This window comes from Aotus nancymaae, unplaced genomic scaffold (genome assembly GCF_030222135.1).
Source record: "Aotus nancymaae isolate 86718 unplaced genomic scaffold, 86718_ANA_hifiasm-v0.15.2.pri h1tg000131l, whole genome shotgun sequence".
Lineage (NCBI taxonomy): Eukaryota > Metazoa > Chordata > Mammalia > Primates > Aotidae > Aotus > Aotus nancymaae.
The window spans coordinates 32,943-59,007 of record NW_026988546.1 but is presented as its reverse complement, the minus strand read 5'-3'; the positions used below and the strand labels follow the sequence as shown (position 1 = coordinate 59,007).

Sequence of the window (26,065 nt, the reverse complement as noted above, 5' to 3'; positions counted from 1 at the left end):
GTAGGTGGGGAGAGGGGTTAGCAGCTGGGTGCAGGCTACCTGGGTTTGCCCCTTGACCTTACCACTTACCGGCTATATGACTTTGGTAAAGGCACTGTGCTTCTCCGAATTGAAGATTGCTATCTTCAAGGGCTGCTGGGAGGGGCCGGTGAGATGGAGCACATCTAGTGCTTAACGGGAGTACTTGGCACATACTTGGCCCTGTCAGCATTAACTGCTGTCCTCAGGCTTGGGCTCTGCCGGGGCTGTGTGAGCCACCCACGCCCAGCTCCAGCAGAGGACTGTTCTCTTGGACATGCTGGTTGGGCTTCTATTTTTTACCCTAAACTTTAAGAAGGGCCTTTTCCTGTGGGTGTGGCTAGAGTGCCTGAGCCTGGGAGGGATTGGAGGATAGTGAGATTGGAAAAGCACCTTACCTGATTATCTTCCCAGCTGGGTGCCAGGAAAGGCCTAGGGGCCCTGAAGGTGAGCAGCCAGAGTTTCAACGAGATTGAACGGCAGGCCCAGGTAGCAGAGAAGCTCCGAGAGCAGCAGGCAGCCGATGCCAAGAAGCAGGCGGAGGAGTCCATGTGAGTGTTTGCTGCCGGAGCCTCAGGCTCATGTGGGGCTTGGCAGGGGGGTGGGTAGGTTGGGCAGGTCAGGATGGGTGGTGGCCGCTGACACCTTTGTTCTCTCTAATGGTCGCCTCCATGCATCTGGCCTATCAGGAGCTCCAGATTGATCGTAAGAAAGAGGAAAAGAAGCTACAGAATCTGGAAGGGAAGAAGCGAGAGCAGGCAGAGAGGCTGGACATGGGCTTGGTATCTCGAAGGTAAGGCTCGGCTCCGGGTGTGGCACGGAAGTACCATTGTTTTCTGGGAACCGTTGTGTGGCCTTCCCAGCATTATGGGATTCTAGGCTTATTGTTTCTCCAAGTCTGAGTAGATGACTTTGTTTATTGTCTTAAAGTACCTAATGCAGTGCTTGGCATAGTAGATAATGTGCTCAGTAAGTTGAATGAGTGAATAGGTGTGTGAGTGAAACACAGGATCAGGTGTTATTTCAGTATCTTCAAGAGACTAGGGTGGTCTTTCTTTCTTTCTTTCTTTATTTTTTTAAAAACGAGGTTTCACCATGTTGATCAGGCTGGTCTTGAACTCCCGACCTCAGGTGATCCGCCCACCTTGGCCTCCAAAGTGCTTGGATTACAGGCGTGAGCCACCACGCCTGGCCTAGGGTGGTTTTTCTTAAATGCACTTTGAATCGTGGGACGGTTTATTTTTCAAGACCTCCCTGAGAATTGCAGTGCATCTAGTATCATCCTTAATTCCTGTCTGGAGATGCCATTTGTGCTACCTGTAATACCCTAAAATATCCCCTCACATTTCAGATGCCCTCAGTGTGGGTGGAATCCTTCCTGTTTGAGAACCACTGGGTTTGCTGTGGTTTTCTCTTTCTTTTGAGACAAGTTCTTGCTCTGTTGCCTAGGCTGGAGTGCAATGGTGTGATCTCGGCTCACTGCAACCTCTGCCTTCTGGGCTCAGGTGATCCTTCTGCCTCAGCCTCCTGAATAGCTGGGACCACAGCCAGGAGCCACTATGCCCAGCTAATTTTTGTATTTTTTTGTAGAGACAGGGTTTTGCCATGTTGCCCAGCCCGGTCTTGAACTCCGGGCCAGGCTTAAGCGATCTACCTGCCTTGGCCTCCCAAAGTGCTGGGATTGCAGGTGTGAGCCACCATGCCTGGCTGCTATGGGTTTTTTTGTTTTTATTTTTGTTTTTGAGATGAAGTCGGGCTCTGTCACCCAGGCTGGAGAGCAATGGCATGATCTTGGCTCACTGCAACCTCCACCTCCCTGGTTCAAGCGACTCTCCTGCCTCAGCCTCCTGAGTAGCTAATTATAGGCGCCCGCCACCACACCTGGCTAATTTTCGTATTTTTAGTAGAGACAGGGTTTCGCTATGTTGGCCAGACTGGTCTTGAACTCCTGACTTCAAGTGATCTGCCTGCCTCGGCCTCCCAAAATGTTGGGATTACAGGCGTGAGCCACCGCACCTGGCTGAGCCAGTAGTATTTTATTTCCTTTTATTCTGTGTGCTGCTAGCATAATCCATAGTTAATCAGCAGAACTTTTTTTTTTTTTTTTTTTTTTTGAGACGAAGTCTTTGTCATCCAGGCCAGAGTTCAGTGGTGCAATCTCGGCTCACTGCAGCTTCTGCCTCCCAGGTTCAAGAGGTACTCCTGCCTCAGCCTCCCAAGTAGCTGTGATTACAGGCACGTGCCACCACGCCCAGCCAATTTTTATATTTTAGTAGAGATCGGATTTCACCATGTTGGCCAGGCTGGTCTCAAACTGCTAGCTTCAAATGATCTGCCCATCTTGGCCTCCCATAGTGCTGGGATTACAGGCATGAGCCACCGTGCCCAGTGCTGGGATTACAGGTGTGAGCTACTGCCCAGCCAAAGTATAAAATTTTAACTTGAAAGGATGTTGGGACTCCTTCCTTTTCCTGCTTCAGTCACATAGGGATGACTGGGCCAAGGAATGCTGGGTTGAGGGATGACTGGCTGGGTTAAGGGGTGACTGACTGGGTTGAGGGATGACTGGCTGGGTTAAGGGGTGACTGGGTTGAGGGATAACTGGGTTAAGGGGTGGCTGGGTTAAGGGGTGACTGGGTTAAGGGATGACTGGGTTAAGGGGTGACTGGCTGGGTTAAGGGGTGACTGGGTTAAGGGGTGACTGGCTGAGTTAGGGGGTGACTGGCTGGGTTAAGGGGTGACTGGGTTAAGGGGTGACTGGCTGGGTTAGGGATGACTAACTGGGTTGAGGTATATGAACAGTTTTTCATCAGTGCAACAGAATTGTTTACTTAAACCCAGCTTACCCTATTTAAAGCCCTATTGCAAAATATTTATTCATTGGGGTTCTTACACAAAAAGTTATAGATATTTTTAAATGAATTTATTTAAATCAAATTAATCCTTAAAGTGTCCTTGCGGAGCCTGACAGAGGAGAGAGAGGCATCAACCCTAGACACCTTTTCTTTGAGAAACCAGACAGCAATTCTAGGTCTTAGTGCATAAGGCCAGCTTTGTGCTTTGAGGTGCCTTTTTTTTTTTTTTTTTTTTTAAATAGTAGGATGATGAAGAACTTATCCTTTGATGTAGTCATGCTCATTTCCCTGGTTCTGGGGCATTTTTCTGGGGCATTTTTTCATTCTTTTCTTTGCTGTGTGCATCTGTCTAAGTGAAGGATGGGGTTTGTAGTGCACAAGGCAGGGAGTTGAGGACAGAGAACACTGGCATCAGGGGCACGTTATTAAAATTAAAACATGGGCCGGGCACGGTGGCTGATGCCTGTAATCCTAGCATTTTGGGAGGCCAAGGCGAGTGAATTGTCTGAGCTCAGGAGTTTGAAACCAGCCTGGGCAATGCGGCCAAACCCTGTCTCTACTGAAAAAACACAAAAAATTAGCTGAGTGAGGTAATGTGCACCTGTAGTCCCAGCTATTCAGGAGGCTGAAGCATGAGAACTGCTTGAACCTGGGAGGCAGTGGTTACAGTGAGCTGAGATCACGCCACTGGACTCCAGCCTGGGTGACAGAGTGAGAATCTATCTCAAAAAAAATAAGCAAATAAAATAAAATTATAACAGGCAAACTGTTATTGGCTAGGTAACTCCTATGTTGAATAAACAAAGCTGATACATAAAGAATTCTGAGGTGTGCTTCACAGGTCATCACACAACGGCTTCTGGCCTTCTGCTGGGGTCTGGCCCAGCCCTGTGCTTGGGTAAGGACAGAAGGCTCTGGGTGATGCCCCGTGAAGGAGAACCCAGCAGCTGGGTGTTGTCTTTTGTGTGGTGATGCTAACGCTTATCCACTGGTCTCATGGCTGGCTCTGCTTTGCTGCACAGCTCTGTCTCCCACTCCGTGCTGTCTGAGATGCAGGTGATCGAGCAGGAAACCCCAGTGAGTGCAAAATCTTCTCGCTCGCAGCTGGACTTGTTTGATGATGTTGGTACTTTCGCCTCTGGACCCCCCAAGTAAGGCTGCTGTCGAGCTGTAAACTTGGCTGCTGTGTTCCTTGTCGGGCTTCTCTGAGCCTAACTCTACTGTCTCCCTAGGTACAAGGACAACTCCTTTTCCTTAGGAGAAAGCTTTGGTTCCCGCTGGGATACAGATGCTGCCTGGGGTATGGACAGGGTAGAGAAGGAGCCGGAAGTGACCATCTCAAGCATCCGGCCTATTTCAGAACGGTAGAGTGGTCTTTTTTTTTCTTTTTCCTTTTTCTTTTAAAACAAGCTGAAGGTAGAGAAGTCTAAGGCAGCACTGTCTAGTAGAACTTTCTGTGATAGTGGAAATGTTTCCTGTCTATCTGTGGTGTTCAGTATGGTAGCCACTACTGTGTGGCTGTGAGCCCTTAAAAGGTGGTTGGTACAACTGAGGAACTGAATTTCTAACGTAATTTAATTTCTGATCAACACAAATAGCCACATGTGGCTGGTGCCTGCCTCATTAGACACTGCAGCAGTCAGGGGTTTGGTTTGAGCTGTGCTTTGTCGTCACAGAGGGCCTGGCAGCTCTTTTGCTTGGGGTCCATTTCTCTGGCAGGAGGGGCCTGATTTTATGCTTCAGTCCTGACTTCCTTTCAAGGGTTTTATGTCTCCAGCCCTCTTCTTACTTATTTTTTAAAAACCCTACTCTATCTTAATCTGGGATCTGTTTAGTTGACAAATGAGTTACCTACTTATAAAAGGGGAACGTAACTACTTCACAGGGTCTCTGGAAATACCTGGCCCAGTGTCCACAAAATCAGCACTAGATGAGAGTGACCATCTCCCCTTTCACACCAGGATGCTTTTGAGAGTAAAGGGGGCAGTTTGCTAGTCATAGTTATGACGAGTGGTTTAAAGCCAGGCAGACCGACACATGCTCATTGTAGCACCAGGCAAGTCATCACTAGGCATAAGGTAGCGGCAACTGTGTGGGCTCTTGAATGCTGGTGAAGCTGTAGTGCTGTGAGGCAGGAGCCTAGGCCGCTGCAGACCGTGGTCCACCCTGCCTAGTGCAGGTTTCTAAGCTCTCTGGGTCTTGGCCTCAGTGTGAAGAAGGGAGGCTTCTCACCAGGGAAGGGCCCGAGTCACAGAGCGACAGACAGAATGGGATCCGGTAACCCATCTCCAAAAGGCCACTGGTGCTTCCTCTGATCTCTGTCTTCTGCCTCCCCTGATGGTAACCAGAGGGGCCTGAGCTGTTCCCCATCTTCCCTTCAGGGCCACAAACCGGAGGGAGGTGGAGAGCCGGAGCACAGGCCTTGAGTCTAGTGAGGCACGTCAGAAATTCGCAGGAGCCAAAGCCATCTCATCTGACATGTTCTTTGGGCGGGAGGTGGATGCGGAGGTAAACGGGGTTGTCTGCCCTGGGGCTGAGGCAGCGGGCAGAAGCATGAGCTTTCTCCCTGCCTCTGCTTTAGGCTTTATAGCACCAGCCCTGGCCTGTGTGAGTCCTTGGGTTCTCGGCCCCAAGATCCCCAGGCCTGGCCTTTTCCTTACCACCTAATAACTATATAGTTATTAGGTGATTATGAAATTATATTTTCCTGGAAGGAAAAAAACCCTTGATTCAAGTCCTAGAATTTTTTCAGTCTTTGTTATACCTGAAGGGGAAAAAACAGTATTAACTGTAAATATAGTTAAAGAATTATATGTATATAACAATAGAGCACTCTTGATAATTTATATTTACCAGATACTGATATTAAAATAACAGGAAAATTATTCTGAGTATCTACAGTGTAATGATACTAAAATTTTATGCATTTCTTCATTTATCTAACAAATATTTATTGACTCTTGGCAAGTATGAATATAGTGGCCAACAAGAGAGTGCGTTCTGGTCTCAAAGAGCATGTATCTTAGTGAGGGAGGCAGGTGATAAATGAAACAAGTAGGGTAGTTAGAAATAGTGATTAATTCTGTGAAGAAATAAAACAGGATAATGTGATAGAGAATGATGGAGTGGTGCTGACAGCCGTTAAGTATGGTGGTCAGGAAAGGTCTCTTGGAGGAATTGATGTTTGAACTGAGATCTGAATGACAGTAAAATTAGAGCAATTGTGAAGACATGGGTAAGTTTGAAGAACAGAATGAAGGCCTCTGTAGTTGAGTTTGAGAGAGCAGGAGAGTGAAAGAAGAGTTTGAAGGAGGAAGAGACCTTGGAGAATCTTATAGATGTTGTAAGAAGTTTAAATTTTATGTTAAGTATAATAGGAAGCCATTGGAAAGTTTTTTCTTTTTATTCCTAAATATATTTATGATCTTATGTCAAATGTCGAGATATTTTGTATTTATACTTATGATTTATATCAAATGTAGAGGTATTTTACATATTTAGTAGCCTAGAGTCAAGAAATTCAAATTGCTTAACACATTTTTTTTTTTTAAATCAAGTCTCCCTCTGTCACCCAGGCTGGAGTGCAGTGGCATGATCTTAGCTCACTGCAGCCTCTACCTCCCAGGATCAAGTGATTCTCCTGCCTTAGCCTCCTTACTAGATTACAGGCTGCTCAGCTAGCTAATTTTTGTATTTTTAGTAGGGACAAGGTTTCACCATGTTGGCCAGGTTGGTCTCGAACTCCTGACCTCAGGTGATCCTCTTGCCTCGGCCTCCCAGTGCTGGGATTACAGATGAGAGCCACCATGCCCGGCCAAATTGCTTAACTATTAATGTTCCATTAAGGTCTGGAATTGTTTTCAAAACCATAACGTGTGACAGTTACTTGTGAAAATGTCAGACATCTTTTAAATTTTTTTAGAAAGCATTTTTGGGAGAAGACCTGAATTTGACCATGAACTGTCAAACTGGTTAAATTTTCTTAGTAAGAATTCTTACCTTCATTTTCTATTTTTTTTTTTTTTTAGAGACAGGCTCTCACTGTCATCCAGGCTAGAGTCCAATGGCAAAGTCACGGCATCCTGCAGCCTTGACCTTCCAGACTCTGATGATCCCTTCACCTCAGCCTCCTGAGTAGCTGGGATTACAGGCACACACCACCACACCCAGCTCGTTTTTTTTGTAGAAACAGGGATTTGCCATGTTGCCCAGGCTGGCCTCAAACTCCTGGGCTTAAGTAATCTTGCTATGGCCTCCCCAAGTGCTGGGATTATAGGCATGAATCATTGTTCCTGGCCAGAATTCTATTTTCTCTACTAAAGAGATACTAAAAAGATACTTTTGATGACATTCAGATATCTTGTTGATATTGACTACAGAAAGTAAAGGGGAACAAGCCTGTAAACTTCCTGCCTATTCAACATTACCAAGATAAACCTCTTTATTGATGGGAAGGGAAGCTCACGGAAGAAATCGAGCAGTGACTTACACAACAGTAACACCTAAGAACAGCCTAAATATGCTTGAAATGATGTGGGTGCCACAAAAATATTTCTAATACACTTAGGAAGTTTGGGCAGAAGGAGAAAAATAAAAACATTATAGAAGTCTTTTTAGTGTTGGGATGCAAGGAAGAAGGAAGAGTGGCAGGAATTTTATAGATACTGATTAATTATTGATGCTGGGAGAGGTCATAGATTGAAGTGTGTGTGTTTAAAATTGAAGGTAATTATTATAATCAAAAGAGATACTGGAGCTTAGAAGCTGTAGGAGGAACCACTAGACTGTCAGCTCCTTGAGAGCAGGGATCCAGTCTCCTATATCTCTAGTGCCTAGAATAATGTCTGACACATGATAGGCAGTTAATAATCTTTTTAAATTAATGAATGAGTGCATAAATGAAAGGGGGAATAAATAAAGCCCACTTAACAAGAACCGTGAAATAGCATAGGCCTTCATGTTAGAGTTAGGAAGAAGATCAGAATAGCTTTTGTCACTTACCATTCTATTGTGCAGGTCCTAACCATTGCAAAGACAAAAAGATGTATGAATGGAGAGAAAGACAGTTAATCGTCATAATTCACATGTATAATTAAATTTAAAAAATTAAGCATAAGAACTGAAAATCTTTTTTCCTTTTTTTTTTTTTTTTTTTGAGTCTAGTCTCACTCTGTCACTCAGATTGGAGTGCACTGGTGCGATCTCGGCTCACTAAACTCAGCCTCTTGAGTAACTGTGACTACAGGTGGCCACCACCATGCCTGGCTAATTTTTGCATTTTTAGTAGAGATGGGGTTTCACCATGTGTTAGCCAGGCTGGTCTTTAACTCTGGACCTCAAGTGATCTGCCTGCTTCAGCCTCCCAAAGTATGAAAATCTTTCATGTAAAATAAATATGAATAAACCAATGTAAATAAAATTGTAACACTTTAATGAAGAATAAGAAACTTCAGTAAATGAAAAATCTCGTTTCTGAGTGGGAAAATTTGAATTTTGTAAAAATCCAGGTTATCTCTAGATTAATCTGTAAGCCTTATGTAGTTCCATTCCAACTTAACAATGAAAAGTTACTGAAATTCAACTTAATAATTGGTGTATAGTTTATCTGGAAGAAAAAATGCACAAGAAAAGTCTATTTTTGAAAAACACAGAATGCATCTAACATGTTGAAAATTTTTATCCTTAAATATACTGACTTTGTAAATACTGAAAATTAGTTAAGCTATTAGTTTTAGAAGCTAGAATATCAGAGCATGTAGAGTAGCTAGGATTACAGCTCCTAAGTAGCTGGGACTACAGGCGCATGCCACCACACCCAGATAAGAAGAGTAGAAAGAAGGAAATAATAAAGTTAAGAACAAAATAAGCAAAGTTAAAATAACCAAAACAGGAGGAAGAGTTTTCAAGGATTTTGAAAGTTTATTATTTGAAAATACTAGTGGCTGGGCATGGTGGCTCACACCTGTAATCCCAGCACTTTAAGAAGCCAAGGTGGGTGGATCACAAAGTCAGGAGTTCGAGATTAGCCTGACCAACATGGTGAAATCCTGTCTCTACTAAAAATACAAAAGTTAGCCAGGCATGGTGGCATATGCCTGTAATCCCAGCTACTCAGGAGACTGAGACAGGAGAATTGCTTGAACTCAGGAGGCGGAGGTTGCAGTGAGCTGAGATCATGCCACTGCACTCGAGCCTGGGTGACAGAGCAAGACTCCATCTCAAAAAAAAAAAGTAAAATATTGGACTTTCAACAACATGATCAGGGAAAAAAAAGACATAAACAAAATGAGACTTGGCACAGTTGCTCACACCTATAATTCTAGTGCTTTGAATGTCTGAGACAGGAGGATCACTTGAGCCCAGGAGTTCACAACCAGCTTGGGCAACATAACAAGATGCCTGTCTCCACAGAAAATTTTAAAATTGGCCATATGTGGTGGCATGCGCCTGTAGTCTCAGCTGTTCAAGAGGCTGAGGTAGGAGAATCACTTCAGCCCAGAAATTGGAGGCTGCAGTGAGCTATGACTGCACCATTGTACTTTAGCCAGGGCAACAGAGTGAGACCCTGTCTCTAAAACAAACAAACAAAATCAAACGAATGAAAATTAAAACCTAAGTATAAGTACTATAGAGATTTGTAAAAGTCATAAAAGAATACTGTAAGTAACATCCATCAACAAATTTGAAAATAGAGATAAACTAGATAGTTTTCTGGAAGAATATAAACTACCAGAATTAACTCAAATAGAAATACAAAACCTGAATAATAACCATTAAAGAATTTGAAATCATAGTCAGGGGTTTTCCCTCTCTCCTCTCCTCCAATGAAAAATATTAGACTGAGACCATTTTACAAATGACTCTTATCAACTCTCAACAAATATATAATTGTTTAAAAAAGAGAGAGAACGAGGGGGAAGAAAAGAGGGAAAGAAAAACAGATGAAAGAAAAACCCAGTTATTTTATGAGACTGGTACAATATTGATACAAACACCTGATAAGAACCGTACAAAGAAATAAAATTATAGACCAGTCTTATTTATGAGTGGTTGTAGAAATCCTAAATAAAATATTAGCAAATTACTCTAAGAATGGAAGAATAGTTCAACATCTGAAAAATCTATTAATGTAATCTCCACATTCATAGATAGCAGGAAAAAAATCCATATGATCAGTTTTATTTTTCATTTTGTTTTGTTTTTGAGATAGGGTCTTGCTCTGTCACCCAGACTGGAGTGCAGTGGGACAATCACATTTCACTGTGGTTATAACTCTCCCAGGCTCAGGTGATCCTCCCAATTCAGCCTCCCGACTAGCGGGGACAACAGGTACATAGCACCATGCCCAGCTAAAGTTTTTTTAAAAATATTTTTGTACAGACAGGATCTTGCTGTGTTGCCCATGCTGGTCTTAAACTCCTGAGCACAAGCAGTTATTCCACATTGGACTCCCAAAGTGCTGGGATTACAGGCGTAAGCCATCATGCCTAGCCTTATTTTTTTAGGGACAAGTTCTTGCTCTTGCCAGGCTGGAGTGTAGTGGCATGATCATAGCTCATTGCAACCTTGAAATCCTGGACTGAGGCAATCTTCCCACCTCAGCCTCCTAACTAGCCTCCAATTCAGCCTCCCAACTAGCTGGGACCGCAGGCACATATTACCATTCCTGGCTAATTAATTTTATTTTTTTAGAGATAGGGTCTTTCTATGTTGCCCAGGCTGGTTTTGAATTCCTGGATTCATGCCATCCTCCCACCTGAACCTCCTGAGTAGCTGGGATTACAAGTACAAGTTACTGTGTCAAACCCATGTAATCATTTTAATACATATTGGAGAAGAATCCATAAAAAACTAATAACTCATAATTTTTTTCAATGGAGAAAATCTGGAAAAGAAGTAAAATTTCTAAACCTTCTAAACCACAGTAATTGTTTTCATTAAAACATTAGCAGGTAACATTTCTAATAGTGAAATTTAGAAGCATTCTCATTAATATCAAGTATAGAATAAAGTAGGATAGAAGCATTCCCATTAAAATGAAATATAGAATCAAGTATAGAATACCCACTTTCAACATTACTATTTCAACATTGCTTTGTAGTTACTAACCAATGCAATTTGACAAAAATAAGATATGAGATAAAGAATATGAAAACTTCTTTATGAATAACAAAATAAACCCTAAACAAGTTGTTTTGAACTTTTGTCAAGAAAATTATAAAACACTGATGCATGTAAAGACCTCACTATATGGCAATATATAGCATATATGTAGTGGAAAGATGTGAAGAAAAATGTGAGTTATTTCCAATTTAATCTCTGTATTCAATGTATGTCCAGTCATAATTCCAAGAAAATTTTTCATGGGTTTTGAAAAACTGATTGTAAAATTGATACAGACGAGTAAATAAGAATAGTTAAGAGAGTCCTAGAGAAATATATTGCATCTGATAATAAGATTTACTACAAAATCATAATAGACAGTATGATTTGATGCTAGGATGGACAAATAGGTCAGTGGACCATAATGGAAAGCCCAGAAACACTTTGAGATCCTTGTGAAATTTTAGTGTATAGGAAGGAGACCCTACAAGTCAACATTTATTTAATAATACTTAGCCTCGACTCAATGCACTATTTTAGGCCCTGGTGATAATAACAGTGAATAAAAACAAGTAATAGGCTGAGTGCAGTAGCTCATGCCTATAATCCCAGCACTTTGGGAGGATTGCTTGAGCCGAGGAGTTTCAGGCCAGCCTGGGCAACATAGTAACACCCCATTTTTACCTAAAAATAAAAAGCTGGACATGGTGGCATGAACCAGTAGTCCTAACTACTTGGGAGGCTGAGATGGGAGGATTGCTTGAACCTAGAAAGTCAAGGCTGCAGTGAGCCATGATTGCACCACTGTACTCCAGCCTGGGTGACAGAATGAGACCCTGTCTCAAAAAAAAAAAAAAATTGTTAATTTGGGTTGTGAGTACATGTTTGTTTCTTTATTTCCATTTTTGTACATCTAAATATTTTAGAACAGAAAGATGAGTCATGCTAGCTATGCCAAATATCACAATTTAGTATAAAACTGAGGTAATGAAAACATTATGCTATTTTCCTTGAAAAAGTAGATCAGTGCAACAGAATGAAGACACACACACAAAAATTAACTTCAGTTCTCTTGTGAATTTTTAAGCTCTTGTAAGTTTATGCAAAAAAATAGAAGTTAAATTATTTGATTTGTCATTTAAAAATATTCTAATGTTTACATATAGTTTACTTTAAGAATGATTTAAGGCTACAAATGGAAGCCCAACGCATTTCTCTCTCTCTGGTTTATTCAACTCATGTGGATCAGGTTCGTGAATATATGGAAAATGAAAAAGATAAAGCTCTTTGCAGTCTTAAAGAGGAGCTTATTTCTGCTCAAGAGGAAAAGATCAAGGAACTTCAGAAAATACACCAGTTAGAGCTACAGAATATAAAAACAGAAGAAACAGGTAAAATGGTTTCTGACTTATAAGTACCATAATGCAAATAAGTGTGGGATAGAGCCCACCTTTCCATAATTTTTTCCTTGTCATAGAACCCTTAGAGGAAGATGATTTATATATTCCAGTCCTTGATCCATTTGCTTATATAATCACTAGACATTCATTTAAGTGCTTGAGAAGGCTGAACTCACTGAGTCATTTTCCCATAGCAAGTTACAATCCATTGAGAAAGGATATATAAAATAAACAATTTCTGCAACAGAAGAATGAATAGAAAGAATGGGAGGATAAAGAAGAAACATCTAGTGCTTCCTGGCAGGATGAGCACGGTGAGGTGGTGGACAGAGTAGTGGGGTTGGAATTTTAAGGGAGGCTCCGGAGTCTTTAGAATTGAGGTGTAAGGGTACACCTATTTTGGAAAATTGAGAGTTCAAGGCGTGTGAGAAAATAGCTGGAGAGATTGGCAAGAGCTTGATTAGAAATGTTTTATTCTGAAAGAAGCATGTATAAGCCTTCTACTGTTGGTGGTAAGACCTACTGCAGTATTTTAAATAGTGAGAGTAACACAATATGGTTTTATTTTGTGATGACACCACTGGGGTGAGTTGGGGAGGTGAGATTAGTGATTAGAACACCAGTTAAGCAACTAAGGCTGTCGTTTCCATAAACAGTAAGATACTGACTAAATGTCAATGAGGATGGAAAGGAAGTTTGCTTTCAAAAGTAGAAATTCGAGAGTGGCTTAAATAATACCAAACGTTTTAATTTCAGGAGTGCTTTGGGTTTGAATTTTTTTGTTTGTTTGTTATTTTGTTTTGTTTTTGAGACGGAGTCTCACTCTGTCACCAGGCTGGAGTGCAGTGACACAATCTGGGCTCACTGCAACTTCTGCCTCTCAGATTCAAGCAATTCTGCTGTCTCAGTCTCCCAAGTAGCTGGGACTACAGGCACACACCACCATGCCTGGCTAATGTTTGTATTTTTAGTAGAGATGGGGTTTCACCATATTGATCAGGCTGGTCTCAAACTCCTGACCTCAGATGATCCACCTGCCTTGGCCTCCCAAAGTACTGGGATTACAGGCATGAGCCACCGCACCCAGCCTGAATTTAGTAAGATTTTAAGCATGTGATAGTTTTGTTGATACCCTCTTCATATAGGGTAGTGTTTTTCAAACTAGAGGCTAATTAATAGGTCAATTAATGGGTGGTGAAGTCAGTTTAGTGAGTAATGATCAACATTTTTTAAAAAGTAGAAGGAAACATTGGCATACATAGCACTACAGTAGAAGAGTAAATATTGATTTGTGAGATTTTTATTTCAATTTTACATAGATGTATGTACTAGGTTATGATACACGATGCATTTTTGTGTTGGGTTGTAGTAAGAAGAAGTTACTGCTTTATACCATTTTGGTGATAGAAATGGAAAATCTCACAAATTTTCTGAGACAATGTTGAGCAATGGAAAATAAAGAAATAAAGAATTTAAAATGATTGTTATTGCAGGGGAGCTTCTAGTTGAAACATAATAAATATGATCATAGTTCTTAAGTATGTAAATGGAATGTCTTAATGCATTGTCTGTTCTATTAGGTGATGAAGCAAAGCCTTTACATCTGCTCATTGGAAAACTTCGAAAGGCAGTGTCTGAAGAATGTTCTTATTTTTTACAGGTAAGATGTTAAAAAGTACTTTCACGGTCAGGGGTGGTGGCTGATACCTGTCATTCCAGCATTTTGGGAGGCTGAGGTGGGCAGATCACTTGAGTTTGAGACCAGCCTGGCCAACGTAGTAAAACCTGGTCTCTACCAAAAAATACAAAAATTAGTCCAGCTTGGTGGTGTGTACCTGTAGACCCAGCTACTTGGGAGACCGAGGCATTGGAATTACCTGGGCCTGGGAGGCAGAGATTGCAGTGAGTAGAGATCATGCCACTGTACTCCAACCTGGCCAACAGATTGGGACTCTGTCTCAAAAAAATAATAATAATAAATTTTTTAAATGTTTAAAAAGTTTTTTTACACAAGGAGTGCTAAAGTATAAGTTGCTACTAATTTGGTGATTCAGCCTAGTTTTCCTCATTACCTTACCTCAGAACTGTACTTAGAAAATATTCCTGAGTTTTTAACTTAAAATGAGCATTAAAAATTTTCCTAATAATCAGTTTGAAATGAAAGAAATTTAGTTAAATTATCTCACCCTTAGAACAGACACTAATTGTTGGTGTTGCCATAGATGAGTTACATGAACAAGATGATGACATCCTGGGAGACTGTGTAGAGTGAGCCAAAACACTAAGATGGCACCCATCTTTCTGGGACCCAGTTTCTTTGTCTGTAAATTAGGTGATTGTTTAAGGTGTCTAAAATCAGCTCTAATATGATAAAACTACATCTTAAAGGCTATGCTGAAAATTTAATAAACTCAGTTATTAATTGGCAGTATAGTTTAACTTTAAACAAATCTCAAGAAATCTGAAGAAATAGATATTAGCCATTTGATTTTAAGTCTAGAAATTGGTGGTGGTAATTTCTAGTTGTATGAGGAACAAAGGTAAAGGTTGTTTGAGAGCTTTATCAAATGATTATGGGCATGTATTGTTTTAAATGATGATAGAATTGTCTGTTGCTCAGGAGAAGAATCAGAACAATGTGTCAAATAGTTTCAATTTTTGTGTATGTATATAAATGACATAAAACTATTCTCATGTGTTAGGAATCTTTTTTGTTTTTTTTTTGATTTGAGACAGAGTTTCTCCCTCTGTCACCCAGGCTGGAGTGCAGTGGTACGATCTCGGTTCACTGCAACCTCTGCCTCCCAGGTTCAAGCTATTCTTGTGCCTTACCTCCTGAGTAGCTGGAATGACAGACACATGCCACCACACCCAAAGAATTTTTGTATTTTTAGTAGAGACGGGGTTTCACCACGTTGGCCAGGCTGGTCTCAAACTCCAGACCTCAGGTGACCCACCTGCCTCGGCCTCCCAAAGTGCTGGGATTACAGGCATGAGCCACCATGCCTGGCCTCACGTGCTATGAATGTTATCTCAAGTATATGAATGTTATCTCTTGCTTGATATAATTTCTTCATAATTTATAGATTTCTTTCTGATTAGCATTTCTGAACTTTCATCTTTGTCCTGTGGTGTTTTTTCAAAGGTATTTGAGATTACAGAGGTAACATCAGAAATATGATCCAAGCTAGAAAGTGATTTATTAAAGTACAAGATAAATTTTATTATTATAAGGAATCAGAAAAAAATATGGTTTTGTGCCATGAACATTATCATTATATTCCTGTTATAAGAAGATTTCATTCCAGAGAGAGAGAGAAATTTAGACTTCTTTCTTTTGCAGATCAATAAGGGTATGGAGAGAATGTTTTCTTAATTATTTTTATGTGTCATTTTGACTGCCTTGCATCTAGGAGAATAATGGTTAATGATCTTAAGAAGCAGAAATCAAAATGTAAATTCCTTAAAATACCCAATTTTGTTGTTAACAGACTTTATGCAGTGTCCTTGGTGAATATTATACTCCTACTTTAAAATATGAAGTAAATGCAGAAGAGAGAGAGAATTCTTGTGATTACACTTCTGGAAATGAAGATCCAGAATTGCAAGATTATAGAGATGAAGTTCAAGGTAATAAAAGCTTACCATACTATTAAACAGTATTTAATCCTTTTAAATTAACTGATGACAGAACTTTACTTTTGATTGTGATTTAATCACCCAGCCAGGTTGTTTATCATCTTAATATCTTATTCTCCTTTCAGATTCATGAAATCTTATATTTAATATACCTTTTAAATTTTTATGATGCAATAATGGTGACATGAAGATAATTGGAGCTGTCCACTATTGTTTGTTTATCCTCTATCTCTCTACTCCTATCTTTTTCCTTATCCTAATTCTTTTAACTTTTTATACCATAGATCCAAATTTTTTAAAGTTATTGTATTTATTGAATAAGTTCATATCAATGGTTTATTGCTTTAAAATGAATAAGACTAACATTGAGAAATAAGAAATATATAGTATCTTTCCTAATATAGATCTGGTATAAGCTCATTTTAACAAATAGAATTTTTTTGACATTCTTTCACAGATAAAATGTTTCCTAGCCCTGTCCATGTGTATAGATAATGAACAAAATGTGTGTAAATTAATGACTACCAAAAGAAATTAACATATTTTAATATGAAATTTTCAAGTTACCTTTGTAGCAGTATTTCACATGAATGATGAGATTTTAATTTTTAGTTACTTAATATCTGAGGTTTATTTCTTACAGGCAATTTTTTTAACTTATAAATAGGTAAATAATATTTATTGAAAGATGCAGACTTTTACTGTGGAGTGAAATTATTACAATTATTTGTTTACCATCCAGACTTTCAAGAAAATATGCACACTCTTCTCAACAAAGTAACAGAAGAATACAACAAACTCTTGGTACTTCAAGCACGATTAAGCAAGGTCTGTAAAATGGAGAATGCATTGTAATATTTGCATTTATTGTATTACCTGCTTTTTTGTAAGCTGCTTTTATCAACCAAGAATTTCTAAAATAAGAGAACATGAAAAAGATTAGGAAAAGTGACATATAGTTGTAGTAGATAATTTATATTGATAAGCTGATGGAATTTCTGCAAGTTGAGTAATAACACCTTTAGAGAGTTTTTGGAATCATGATAAGTTAAAATGTATATAATATATCAACTTGTAAACTGTAATCCCAGCACTTTGGGAGGCCGAGGCGGGTGGATCACGAGGTCAAGAGATCGAGACCATCCTGGTCAACATGGTGAAAGCCCGTCTCTACTAATACAAAAAATTAGCTGGGCATGGTGGCGCGTGCCTGTAATCCCAGCTACTCAGGAGGCTGAGGCAGGAGAATTGCCTGAACCCAGGAGGCGGAGGTTGCGGTGAGCCGAGATCGCGCCATTGCACTCCAGCCTGGGTAACAACGGCGAAACTCCGTCTCAAAAAAACAAACAAACAAACAAAAAAAACAATTTAAGGCATATATTGGCAAGGGTAAGTGTAATTCTCATGTAGAAAGAAATGCAGAAAGATCTCTCTATATCTATTTATTTGGGGTACTTTTTGATGTTCAGTTAATATTAAAATGTTTAGGCAGATTTGAAATATTTAATTGATAGTGAAAGTTACAGTGTTGATGAGTTATGTTTTGGCTGAAATTCTTCCTCTCCATCTCTCTCCCCTGCTTTCTTTCCCTCCTGTCTCCTCTTCCCCACTCTGTTTCTGTGCAATTAAGTACAACCTTATCTAGCCTTTCCAAAAATCTATAAACCTACTCCAGTAGATTTGTATGAGTAGAATCTCTTTTGGTTTCATCTCTTATTTTCTTGTTCATTATTGATGTATGCCTTTTCAATATTCTTTACTATCATTAATTGAGTAATGGAAAAGGAGGAGGTTTATTCAGTAATCACAAATGTAAATGCCTACCTTAACTTAGATAATAAAATAAATGAGGAAGACCAAGTGAAACCTGGAGAAAACATGCCTCATCCAAAAGGGGCAGAGGCTGCCAGCTTAGGTGTCTTGTTGCAATAAGTAGGAATCAGGGCCCAGTGTTGCTAGTACTTTTAATTTATCAATTTTATATAATTTTTTTTTTTTTTTGCTTTTAAAAATATTAGAAAGTATAAACCAGGCATGGTGGCACATACCTAGAATCTCAGCTGCTTGAGAGGCTGAGGTGGGAGGATCACTTGAACCTAGGAGTTTGAGGCTGCATGAGCTATGATTGTGCTACTGCACTCCAGCCTGGGCAACAGAGTGAGACCTCATCTCTAAAAATATCACACACACATGGAAATATTCAAAAATAAACAGATTCCATTTTAAGGTTGGGAAACAGAAAGCAGCCAGACAACAACAAAAACTGTTTTGTCCCCAAAAGAGCACTTTTGTAGACTGGATTTAAAGTTAAAGCCTTTACTTTGTAACCTCAGGTATAAACACATGCTTGGTATACTATCTTGAACTAGTTTTCTTTTTAATTTAATCTATTATTTCTCAACTGTAGTATTTGCTGCTTTCTGGTAACATTTTCTTCCCTTAGTTTTTGTAGCTTTTCAAGCCTCCATTTTGGACTTTACCTACCCTGTTTATAGTTACAAGGGATCTTATTTGACCCTCTTAGTCTGAATATTTTCATCCAGTCTCATTGTTTCTAGATCTCTATGTTTAGGTCAGTCCATCTGAGCTGCACAGTCATATATCTCATCATATATCTCTACTCAAATATATTTTAAGTATGTCTCAATCAGCATATTGAAATTTGAATTTATTAACTTCTGCTGCTTAAACCAGCTTCTCCTCTCATCTCAGTTAAGGATGAGATGAGACTGAGACTGAAGTTCGTCATTCAGCCAGAAACTTAGGGATTGTCTTAGTCTCTTTTCACTCCTAGTCTTCTTTCATACTGAAATACACACTGAAGGGAGTGCAAAGAATATGAAAGATAAACTTAAACTTTATTCTCATTCAGTTATCTAGTCAATAATTTTTATTTTTATTTTACTTTATTTATTTATTTATTTATGTATTCTTTAGATCTGAGGACAGATTGGACAGCCAATATTTATTCTTTGCTAACTAAATGCCAGGTTGATCTGTGTATTGAAAATAAAGCAATGAAGTCACTAGACTGAAGAAATTTATAAATTAATGGTATTTATGAACTAGTTTAAGGAATGTCATATACCTATATACTGTTTTATATATGTATGTATACACACACACATATATAAAATAGTTTTACATGGCAACATTTAAGTAGGTGTTTAGAAGAGAAATGTAAGGCCAGGCATGGTGGCCTGCACCTGTCCCAGCACTTTAGGAGGCCAGGTCAGGCAGATCACCTGAGGTCAGGAGTTGGAGACCAGCCTGGCCAACATGGTGAAACCCCATCTCTACTAAAAAAAAAAAAAAAAATACAAAAAAATTAGCCAGGCATAGTGGCGCACGCCTATAATTCCAGCTACTCAGGTGGCTGACGCAGGAGAATCACTTGAACCTGGTAGGCAGAGGTTACAGTGAGCCAAGATTGTACCACTGCACTACAGCCTGAGTGACAGAGAGACTCTATCTCAAAATATATATATATATAAATAAAAAGAAATGTAGATAAATAGGTTTGCTTAATAGGTAGATGAATATAGCAAACAGATGTCTTTTCTGCACAAAGGATAGTAAGTGGATATCATATTTGATCACAGTAAATTAGCTGCAATTACAGAGGCATTTCAGAGTTACTTTGAGATCAGGATCAGGACTGCAGTACATCACTGCCTAACTTTTTGGCTTCATCTTCTGATCTTCCGCCTCATTTCAGCCATACTGAAATACTTAGTTTCCCAAATGCAGCCTGATCTTTGGCACCCTGGGCTTTTTTGCATGCTGCCCTTTCTGAATAATACTGCCCATCCCCTCCTAGCCTTTTTGGTTTGTTCCTGCTTGTTCCAGTTGGTTCAAATGTTTACTTCCTCAGTGTCATCTTCTTTACCTGTCTTCCTAGGCTTAGGCCTTTCTTCATCTGTTCCCTTAGCAACAGTACAGGCCTTGCTTATCATACTTCTCTTTTTCCTTAATTTTAAATACTTGTTTACCCTTCTGTCCTTCTTCCATGTTCCTATAGCTCCTTATATACATTTGCATTGGTATCACATTTCTTTTCATGTTATAATTATATAATTGTTTGTTCTGCTTCTTTCACTATTATTCTAAACCGGAATCAGGGAATCTTCTGTTTATTTTTATTTCCTCCTTTTAACACAGTGTTAGCACACAGTAAAGGCTTAGTAAATGTTTGCTGAATGAGTTAGAAAGGTTGGACTGGAAACTTAATAATTTACCTGATGATCTTTATTTTCTCTGGGAAGTAGGAGGCAAGATCCTCTGTTGAAATGTACTCATGGGGTAGGAGTTGGGTAGAGGATTGATAAGAGTAGTGAATAGTTAAAACAGCTTTCTTAGCAAATAACTGTTGTTGTTTTTTTTTTTGCTCACCTGCTTCTACAGTATCCTTTGTTCATCTGGTCTAGAAAGTCCAAACTGTTTCCCCTTGCTTTTAAAGTCTTCTGTAATTTGGATCTATCTTGTTTAACTAGCTTTATTTACCCCTGCTTATCCAAATTAAACCCTTCTCAAGAAGATCATTGTAAATTATGCCATAGGTCATTCTTTCACAAATAGTCTTACTCTTTCTTTCTTATAGCCTTCCCAAATCACTGCCAAAAATATATGAGGCCTAAATCAAAATGGACTTCCATAATTATTTAGATCCACATCAGTCTTCTGTGTCATTGTTGTTATAGTCAAATTTTATAGTTTAGCCCTTCTCTAATATTTATTTTCCCAACTGATTGATGTGCAGGCAGATATATATATATATTTTTTAATAGATTTTATATTTTTACTCTTGTCACAGTGCTGGTCACATTCATTATTAAGTATTTGATGAATGAATAAATGATTACACATAGATATCTGACATATTGTTGCTTAGTTTGTTTATTTTATTTTATTTTATTTTATTTTGAGACAGTTTTGTTCTGTCTCCCAGACTGGAATGCAGTGGCACAATCTTGGCTCACTGCAACCTCCTCTTCCCGGGTTCAAGCAGTTCACCTGTCTCAGCCTCCCAAGTAGCTGGGATTACAGGCATGCACCACCACGCTGGGCTAATTTTTATATTTTTAGTAGAGATTGGATTTCACCATGTTGGCCAGCCTGGTCTCGAACTCCTGACCTCAAGTGATCCACCCACCTCAGCCTCCCAAAGTGCTGGGATTACAGGCTTGCTGCTTAGTTTTAATAGTTAAGGAAATAAGCCGAGATTTATCTGTTTTCATTATTTTCTTTTCTTTTGTTTACTGTACAGAGCAGTATACCATTTGTCAGCTACCTGGTTGTACATAGGATATCTTTGGAGATAAATAAGCTGTATTAATCAAGTATTGATAATGTATTATGTATGAATGGAAATTTCAAAGACCAAGTTATATTATAAATGTTGTAGGCTGGGCGCGGTGGCTCAAGCCTGTAATCCCAGCACTTTGGGAGGCCGAGGCGGGTGGATCACGAGGTCAAGAGATCGAGACTATCCTGGTCAACATGGTGAAACCCCGTCCCTACTAAAAATACAAAAAATTAGCTGGTCTAGTTTACATAGTTTACATTCCTACCAGCAGTGATATACTGTTTGCCATTTGTATGACTTTTTTAAGAAATGTCTATTCAGATCTTTTGCCCATTTTTTGATTACTTTTTTATTGATACATGATAATCATACATATTTCTGGGGTACATGAGATACTTTGATACATGCATACAATTTATGGTGATCAAATCAGGGTGATAGGGATATCCATCACCTCAAACATTTATCATTTCTTTGTGTTGAGAACATTCCAGATCTTTCTCTTTTTTCCTTTTTTTTTTTTTTTTTTTTTTTAGAGACAGAGTTTCACTTGCAGTGGCACGATCTTGGCTTACTGCAACCTCTGCCTCCCAGGTTCAAGCGATTCTCCTGCCTCAGCCTTCCGAGTAGCTGGGATTATAGGCACGTGCACCACACCCAGCTAATTTTTGTATTTTTAGTAGAGACAGGGTTTCACTATGTTGGCCAGGCTGGTCTTGAACTCCTGAACTCAAGCAATCTACCAGTCTCTCAAAGTGCTGGGATTACAGGTGTGAACCACTGGGCCCAGCTCAAATCTTTCTTCTAGCTGTTTTGAAATATACAATAAATTATGGCTAACTATAGTCATCTGTCATATCTGCTTCTCTCCATATATCTATAACCATATGTAGATATAAGGATAGCTATATCTATCTATCTTTATCTAGAGACGGAAAGAGGAATCTTTAAAATCATTTAAAGCACCAAAAATAGCCCCCCAAAAATATGCATACCTTGATTGGGGTGATCATGGTGTCATGGCTATGTAGGAAAATGCTCTTATTCTAAGACATGTGTGCTGAAGTCTTTATGAATAAATAGTCATGATGTCAAATGTATCAGGAAAAAAATCGACAGATAGAATGTGTCCAAATAAAAAGATAAAGTATCTCTCAATTTGATTTGAATAGGATTTTGATTTTGAAACCTGATAGGAAGAAAAATACATTAAATGATACCTCTGCATTGGACTTGCCTGAATAATTGTTTTGTGTAAAACTGTCATTGAAATATAACATATTCAGAAAAGTGCACAAATCGTAGGCATACCACTGGGTGAGTTCTACATATTAAGTGTTTAGTTCTCTAACTACTTTTAAACTAGTTATGAAAAAATACAAAAAAGTGTTTAATTCAGTGATGCATGCACATTGAGTTTTCTGAGCCCAGATAACACTCATGGTTGGTTTCTTTCTCTGTTTAGAGACTGGTTTATCTGCTGATCCGTATGTTTACAACTGGACAGCGTGGTCAGAGGGGAAAATGGCACCGGCCAAAGCCATCATAACATCTTCCCCGATGGGAAACCTTTTCCTCACCACCCCGGATGGAGAAGATGGAATTTTGTCTACGTCTTCCATACACTTGGTGGGCTTTTTCAAACTGCTAAGCTTCTTTACCTTTCCTTAAAATTTCAACCTTCTCTTTTCTTAATTCTGTAATTGAGAATGATAACACTGAGAGTTAATAACAGTTACCCTTCTAACTTTCCTTAGCATGGGTTGACAGTGTGAGAAAAAAATGAAATCTTCATTAAACCTTGCCAGATCTCCAGGACACCGAAGAGTTAAAAAGAGAGAAAAACAAAAAGATTAAGCTCTTTTTCAAAAAACTAAAACTATTCAATTTTTTTCTACCTAAAACCATAACAAGGTGGGTGAAGTGGCTCACACCTATAATCCCAGTACTTCGGGAGGCCAAGGCAGGCAGATTACCTGAGGTCAGGAGTTCAAGACCAGCCAGGACAACATGGCAAAACCCCATCTCTACTAAAAATACAAAAATTAGCCTGGTGTGGTGGTGGGCGCCTATAATCCCAGCTACTTGGGAGGCTGAGGCAGGAGAATTGCTTGAATCCCAGTGACAGATGTTGCAGTGAACCGAGATTGTGCCATTACACTCCAGCCTGGGCCACAGAGCAAGTCTCTGTCTTAAAGAAAAAAAAAGAATGGCACATGGATGAGCATATGTTGATTTATTCTTTGGATTTTTTATGTTCTCAAAATTTTTTAAGATTTAAAGAGGCATGTGCTATTTATTTGTAGGGAATCCTCAGAAAAGGTACAAATAAAAAATAAAAATTATCCATAATTTTCTTAACATCTCTTTCTTGAATTAATTGCAAAAAATTTATCCACAATTAACATCAGAGATTATCATTGTTAATATTATGGTGTTTTCTTTGCAAGTATTTATTAAGCTCATTATTAAGATCACATACACATTTTTGCTTACTATCATGAGCATTTGATAATATGATTTTTAAATTTTTCATACATTATTTTAATGGCTACATAATATTCCATTGCGCAGAAATAAAATAACTACTGTTCTGCTTTGACCTGGCCCACTCTGTCTTATTTTAAATTACAAATGGTATTCATTTTGCTTTATTATTGGGGAAATGATTACTTTTAGGAGGAGCATATTTAGGTTATTATTAATTAGGCTGCTAAATTCTTAGTTTAAAATGTCACCAGGTGCCACCTGGCACTGAGTATTTGAAAATTGCTACCAATTGAGCAGCTTCCAGATTTCTAAATGTTTCCTCTTTCATCACAAATTAGAGAGAAAGCCTCTTCCTTCAATTATTTACCAATCAGGACAAAATATTAACAATACATACCCATTGAACAGAGTATAAGCTATGTCAGATATAATGATCATCTATCTAAATCAATTGCCTTAAAGCTGACTTAACTTTTCACTACCATTATGACCCCGTTAGCCAACGCACCAAACATTATTTCTTTGACTTGTCACTCCCATGACAGAATTCTGACAGTTTGCATGGAATCGCTTATGTTCACTAACACTCCTGGACTCTTTAGCCTAGTAAACATCCCAGTAACTTAACTAGATCAAAAATAAGTATTTAAAATCAACCTTCAGCCTAGAAATTGCTCTGTTTGTCTAACAAGACTGTCTTGAATTTCTGTCTTCCACCAAAGTCTCAGAATTCACTGATATTCTCCCTCAATTAAGTATGGTCTCACCTCTCAGAGCTGAAACTAACATTTTCCTCACGAATAACCCCTGAGAGATACCCCTTCCCCTTATAACTTCTGATGGAACTACCCCTGCATCTGAAGGTGAAGGAGGATTCCAAATCACACACTGCTCAAGAGACCAGTGTGTTTTTCTCACACGTTTGACGGTGTGATAAACGGGGTCTTGAAACAATCTGGTCTTGAAAGCATTCCACCTAAGATACCTAGGCAGTGACAGGTCTAAACGAGGCCCCCTGATGGGATTAGAAAGTTCTTGATTTGGGAATGCTAGCAAGAGGAGTTACAGGTTTTTAAAATTTGTTTAAATGTCCTTGAGCCCTGAAGCAGAGGAATTACTTCCACCTGTTAGCTAGTAGCAGGGAGAGTTGGAAAAAGAAAAGGAAATGACTCAGGGGTGTGCTAGTAAAGTGCCTGTGAAACCACTCCATTCTTTTTTTTTTTTTTTTGAGACGGAGTTTCACTCGTTACCCAGGCTGGAGTGCAATGGCGCGATCTCGGCTCACCACAACCTCCGCCTCCTGGGTTCAGGCAATTCTCCTGCCTCAGCCACCTGAGTAGCTGGGATTACAGGCACACGCCACCATGCCCAGCTAATTTTTTGTACTTTTGGTAGAGACGTGGTTTCACCATGTTGACAAGGATGGTCTCGATCTCTTGACCTCGTGATCCACCCACCTAGGCCTCCCAAAGTGCTGGGATTACAGGCGTGAGCCACCGCGCCCGGCCCTGTTGTTGTTTTTTCACCATTGAGTTGTTTCAGTTTCTTACTTTGGATAACAACACCTTATTAGACATATGGTTTATAAATATTTTACACAATTCTGTGGGTTGCTTTCTCACTCTGTGGATTGTTTTACAGCAATGCAAAACTTTTTAACACAATCTCATTTTTCTATTTTTGCTTTTATTGCCTGTGCTTTTAGTGCCATATCCAAACATATTGCCTAGATCAACATCAAGAAGCTTTGTATGTTTTCTCTTACAGTTTTATGCCTTAAGGCCTTACATTTATATCTTTAATTCATTTTTTGTTGCTTTTTTAATATATGATGTGAAGTAAGGATCCGATTTAATTCTTCTGCCTGTGGACATACGGTTTTCCCAACAACATTTATGGAAAAAATTATCTTTCCCTATTGTTTCTTTTTTGTGTTATTATTAATTGGAAAATAGTTATTGTCTATATTTATATTGTTTTATTTTATTTTTAATTGGCAAATAGTTATTTTCTTTATTAAGCAATTTTTATTTTATTTTAGGTTCAGTGACACATGTGCAGGTTTGTTTAACAGATAAACTTATGTCTTGAGGGTTTGTATTTCATCACCCTGGTACTAAGCCTAGTACTAGTACCCAATCATCATTTTTTCTGATCCTCTCCCTCCTCCCACCCTCTACCCCCAGGTAAGCCTCAGTGTTGTTGTTCCCCTCTTTGTGTCCATGGTGTTCTCATCATTCAGCTCCCACTTATAA

At 39.1% G+C, this 26,065-nt stretch overlaps 2 protein-coding genes across 2 annotated transcripts in view; both read left to right on the top strand.

Annotated features, from left to right (window-relative positions):
- Nucleotides 1-677: 677 nt before the first annotated feature.
- Nucleotides 678-26,065, top strand: LOC135272750 (ADP-ribosylation factor GTPase-activating protein 2-like). The gene is made up of 5 exons (XM_064371342.1): nucleotides 678-811; nucleotides 3,896-4,024; nucleotides 4,106-4,237; nucleotides 5,255-5,381; nucleotides 25,997-26,065. The coding sequence occupies exons 1-5, from the start codon at nucleotides 678-680 to the stop codon at nucleotides 26,063-26,065; spliced, it is 591 nt and encodes a 196-aa protein (XP_064227412.1).
- The window catches only part of LOC135272749 (uncharacterized), a gene marked incomplete at its 3' end in the record, with an annotated part of 44,841 nt that continues 30,974 nt past the window's right edge, over nucleotides 12,199-26,065 (top strand). Inside the window, exons 1-5 of the mRNA XM_064371341.1 lie at nucleotides 12,199-12,367; nucleotides 13,957-14,036; nucleotides 15,868-16,006; nucleotides 16,758-16,843; nucleotides 22,786-22,949. The remainder of the gene's footprint in view (nucleotides 12,368-13,956; nucleotides 14,037-15,867; nucleotides 16,007-16,757; nucleotides 16,844-22,785; nucleotides 22,950-26,065) is intronic.